Source organism: Zootoca vivipara, chromosome 14 (assembly GCF_963506605.1).
Source record: "Zootoca vivipara chromosome 14, rZooViv1.1, whole genome shotgun sequence".
Lineage (NCBI taxonomy): Eukaryota > Metazoa > Chordata > Lepidosauria > Squamata > Lacertidae > Zootoca > Zootoca vivipara.
In genome coordinates, this window is record NC_083289.1 from 49,995,783 (window position 1) to 50,000,638 (window position 4,856).

The following is a 4,856-nucleotide window of genomic DNA, read 5'->3' on the forward strand; positions in this document are numbered from 1 at the left end:
GAAACCAACTAAAAAAACTTTTTAAAAACGTGGTTGTCTTTTGCTTCGAGTTGCTGTGGCAAAAACGCAACTCACGTATTTGATAAGGAATAAAATTAAAAATTAGATGGGTACAATCCAGCTGTTTGTAAGTACTTTCGAAAACATCCATTTTGGCTGGATGGGTTGGAATCGCAATCTTAGGCACATTTACTCATAAGTAAATCCTTCTGATCTCAGTGAAATCTACTCTCAGGTAAGTGTATTTAGTATTGTGGCCTTAAGTGCCCATCTGGCTCTCAACCAAAAGATTATAAAAAAAATTATATTAAAAAATTATTAGAAGATAAAGTCCTGACCAGAGAAGAATGGCAGATTAAGTTGATTGATTATGCTGAAATGGCAAAAATGACCAGAAGAATCAGAAACCAGGAAGACCAAAATTTCAATAAAGAATGGGGAAAATTTTAAATTTATATTAAAAACCTTTGTAAAGAGTTAAATTATTAGGATTAGAATAACACTTGTAGTTTAATGGTGAATTTTGGATATAATGGAGATGTAAAAGATTTGGGTTATTTTAAAAAATGCAGGAGGGATTGACTAACAATAGGACCCACGAAGGGGAGAAGTCCAGGAGATTCTTTGGAATAATGTTATTATGTTGTATGTTGGATATGTGATTGTAAAACGAAAAACCATATATTAAATGCCCCCTGAAAAGCAAGATGAAAAGACTTGGATGGTCTATTTTGGCAGCTAAGGGAGAAGAGAGTTTGTGGGGTGGGGGTTATGGGTTTTGCTTCCGTTTCATTATTTATTTTGTGTTTTTCCATATTGTATTTTTTTTTAATGTTGTGAACCGCCCTGCGATCTTCGGGCAAATGCCGGTATACACGTTCCACAAATAACAATTTTAAAAAGCCGTTTCGACTTCTTTCTCACAAAAGTCACATACAGGCCCAGCAAGAACAGACGAGCTTTGAAATGGATCTTCGTGGAGGTCATTTATTGAGCTGCAACCGACTCGCTCATCGCAGATCAGGAATGCAAGATGGCTGCGTTGAATGCTATCCTTTTGCAATGTTGGTGTCCTGCTTGTTTGGTCTGCTATACTGACTTATTTTTTTTTTAAAAAACAACAACAACAACTATTGTCTCTGTAGCAAAGGCACATCCAAGACAGCGCCCATCTGAAAGAGGTAAATACCTCACGTGAGGAAAGACAAATCAGTCCCGGCGAGTTGAAGTCTTCCACGCTGCAGGTCGGACCTCACCACACCCGGCACCGGCCAATCACCTCTTGCAGGATCCGGATCCCTTCAATGCTCTTGTCCTTCAAGGCCAACGCCAGGAGAACTGGCTTGTTCCCAGCTTCCTGAGAGACCGACGTCACCAGGTGTTTGGCACAGATGTGGACGAGGGGCTGGAAATCAACCCGTGTTAGAAACTGAGATATAAATTCTTAAGAGTCAAATGACACCTTAAATCGAGGTTATGGTCCCCCACAGCGATATGCCTAGGCGCTTTTTTTTCCTTACAGGATTACAAAGCAAATGGTCTGCGGGGCAGCGCAGCAGCAAAAGGCTTGCCTCTTTGGGTGCTGTGCGAGCCAGCTGATTTGCAGGGCACAAAAAGAGCTGATGGGCATGGCATTGCAGCCACGCCAGGCTGCCAGGCGGAGATGTCAGTTGCCAAACTGGCATCCAGACATCTCCATGCAAGAGACCAAGGGCTACCTTATGACATTAGAGCCACCTCCTTGAGGCTCGGGTCCCCTGGATATTTCTCAAGGGCCCAAAAGGCAGCCCATTTCCACCACAAGTTGCTCACGTAAATGCTGCCAGCTGTTGTGAAAACGTATCACAGCCGGTTGATTTAACGGTATGCAAGAATTTGGCTCCAGTTTTCCTCTTCCCTCCCCATTCTTTTTTCCTTCTGTGTCGTGTCTATTTAGGCCGATAACCTTGCAGGCAGGGACCGTGTGCTTCTCTGAACAGAACTGAAGAAGAAAGAATGAACGAACAAACCTCGTCTTTGCCAAGCAGGACTTTTGTGGTGAGCAAAGGGCTGCTGATGCCGTCGGCCACCACGTTCGGCTCCACCGAGATGAGGGTCCCCATCTTCCCGTACTGGGTCACCACCACCAGGATCGTGTTGGCAAAGGCTGTGCACACCACCTCGGTCGGGATGCCCTGCACCACCTCCTCGGCCTGCTTGGAGTCCACAATGGATCTTGTGGCCATGGCGATAGCTTTCAACTGGCAAAAACAAAACCCGCAAGGGAACGTTATTTGGCTCAGACCTCACAACCAGCAGGGAACAAACAGCCAGCAGCACACCGATGTGAGGCTTCCCTTGAGCTTGGCCTGGAAGCTGCAGATAGTGCAAAATGTCGCAGCAAGATTGCTGGCAGGAGTAAGACCCTGTGAGCGTTTAATACTTCTGCTCAGAGATCAGCACTAGTTGCCGATTTCCTCCTGGGCCAGGTTCAAGGGGCCGATATTAGCAGCATTCGAAATTAGCCAGGCACATTTTGCACCTGGCTATCAGCCACTTGCGACCAAGCAAAGATGCCCAGGTACCATGATGGTGCCTGACATTCAAAGTGTTGGTGCTGACCTTGAAAGCCCTAAACAGCCTTGGCACAGTATACCTGAAGGAGCGTCTCCACCCCCATCATTCAGCCCAGACCCTGAGGTCCAGCTCCAAGGCCTTTCTGATGGTTCCCTCCCTGAGAGAAGCGAAGTTACAGGGAACCAGGCCTTCTCGGTGGTGGTGCCTGCCCTGTGGAACGCCCTCCCATCGGATATCAAGGAAATAAACAACTATCTGACTTTTAGAAGACATCTGAAGGCAGCCCTGTTTAGGGAAGCTTTTAATGTTTGATGTTTTATTGCTTTGTTATTATTAATATTCTGTTGGGAGCCACCCAGAGTGGCTGGGGAAACCCAGCCAGATGGGCAGAGTATAAATAATAAACTATTATTATTTTAAGTACTGTACATTTAATTAAGATATTGACTGTTAAAACCCCATATCAGTCGTTTTTATTGTTTATGTAGAGAATTATGCAGAATTTCTGGTTTGATATGCTGGCTGTTTGCCATAATAAACATTGACTGACTAAATAATAATAAATATTATTATTATTACATCGCCACCATCTGGAGCTGCAAACCCGGCGATCCTTGGATCTTGACTATTTTCAAGCAACACATCCTCCAGAATTCTATCGGTGATATTTTATCTACACAATCGGAATGAATTTCAGGAAACAAAAGGTCGTATTGAAAAATACAACTATCAAGCCATCTTGCTCAAAAATGGAAACAAGGCATTCTGTTTTGGTGACTGTAACCCTGGTTTAAGAACCTGAGTTTCCAACACTGACTATTAGAATATAAAGCCCTTGATGACTTGGGGCCAGGTTATCCCCTTGACAGCTTCGAATTGCAGACCTGGCAGACGTGTTATGCTGTGCCACAAAACACCTGTTCCGCATTTGCAAGAAACCAATCTTTTAGTGTAGCAGCAACATACACTTTGGAACTCCCTGCCTGTTGACACTGCACAGCCGCCTTCTCTGAACTGCTTTCTGCACCTGCTAAAAAAACTATTTCTTTAGGGAAGTCCACTAGGCCTGTACAACCCTGAGAAGTGCTTTTTCAGTTTATCTCTGAGGAAAGCGTTCCCTAGGGAACATAAATTCCAGCCTGGGCAATAATTCCAGGCTGGACTGGGGGCGGGGAGGGGGGAGAGAAGGCCGGATCCTGTGGGCTGGCTACACCGGAGGAGGGCTCTCTCACAACCACCTGTTAAGTTTGCAAGGCAGGCAACCTGGAATGAAGGGGTTGCTGCTTTGGTATCCTCCTTCCTTCCTTTTTACCGCCTGCTTAGAATTTTAGCGTCTGCGGAGTTAATCCTAGCAGTTTGCAAGGCAGCGGGTCGGGGGAGGAGCGCTGCTTTGGAGATCTGCCTCTTCCCTTTTTCCCCAGGATTTTGCGTCTTCCTAAACATTTACAGAATTATACAATGACGACCCAGGATTTTAGCCATTTGCAGATTTGCTCTTTTGCCGTTGTACCTACCTAGGATTTTTTTTTTTTGGGGGGGGGCGGTTGGCCAAACGCGTGCGCCTTTGGAGAGAAGGCCAGGGGGCCGCCGAGCGCGCCCCGGGACGCAGCCGGTGGCCTCGCGCCGGACTCTCCGGCTGCGGGAGCGTCGCGCGGCCCCTTCCCAGCGATCGCGGCCGCAGACCGAGGCTTCTCCTGCGCAGCCCGGGCAGGGAAGGCGAGGGAAGCCGGGAAGGGAAACGAGACCAAGTCCGCTCCGCCTCCGATGCGCTCCCTCCGCCGTGCCGGCCGCGCTTCTCTTTGCGCAGCGGAAACCCGCCTCCCTCGCTCTTTCTCCGGCGCCGCCTCCTCCTCCTCCTCTTCGGATCGCATTTCTCCTCCCCTCTTTGCAGGCGCTGCCTGGGCGGAGCCGAAGCCGAGGAGGGCGAGGGGGCCTCTGAGCATGTCCCAAACGCCCTCTCCGGTCCGCGCAGCGTGCAAGCCGCGTGGAGCGGGGCTTGCTTCGCTTCCCTTCTCTGGTGGTCTCATAAGTGTTGATTCAATTGCACTCGCGTGACTCGCCTTTCCCCCAGAGTCAGTGCCGGTTTTACCTATAAGCTAAACAAGCTATAGCTTAGGACCCCACTCTCTTGTGGGCCCCCAAAAAAATTTAAAGGGGAAAAAACCCGTACATTTCCGAAATATAAGATAAAAAAATAAAACAAAACCTACATACAGCAACAGCGTTTTGTGTTGTTTATATGGACCTATTAGGTCCATAAATTACCATATACCATATATTCAACACAAAACAGCGACCAT

At 47.4% G+C, this 4,856-nt stretch overlaps 1 protein-coding gene across 2 annotated transcripts; it reads right to left on the minus strand.

The window, feature by feature from the left end:
* Nucleotides 1–957: 957 nt before the first annotated feature.
* PSMG3 (proteasome assembly chaperone 3) lies at nucleotides 958–4,341 on the minus strand. Of its 2 annotated transcripts, XM_035132306.2 has the most exons (3): nucleotides 4,071–4,341; nucleotides 2,010–2,240; nucleotides 958–1,405 (listed from the first exon to the last, which is right to left on the minus strand). In XM_035132306.2, the coding sequence occupies exons 2-3, from the start codon at nucleotides 2,223–2,225 to the stop codon at nucleotides 1,253–1,255; spliced, it is 369 nt and encodes a 122-aa protein (XP_034988197.1). In that variant the 5' UTR covers nucleotides 2,226–2,240; nucleotides 4,071–4,341; the 3' UTR covers nucleotides 958–1,252. The 2 variants fall into 2 exon arrangements, with proteins under 2 accessions (XP_034988197.1, XP_060138524.1); XM_060282541.1 differs by lacking the exon at nucleotides 4,071–4,341 and having other exon boundaries at nucleotides 2,010–2,299.
* Nucleotides 4,342–4,856: the final 515 nt, after the last annotated feature.

Coding starts and splice junctions, on each gene's coding strand:
- PSMG3 (XM_035132306.2), bottom strand. CDS start 2,225: ATGGCCACAAGATCCATTGTGGACTCCAAGCAGGCCGAGGAGGTGGTG. Junction 1,406..2,009: donor TCCTGCTTGGCAAAGACGAG/GTTTGTTCGTTC, acceptor GTTGATTTCCAG/CCCCTCGTCCACATCTGTGC.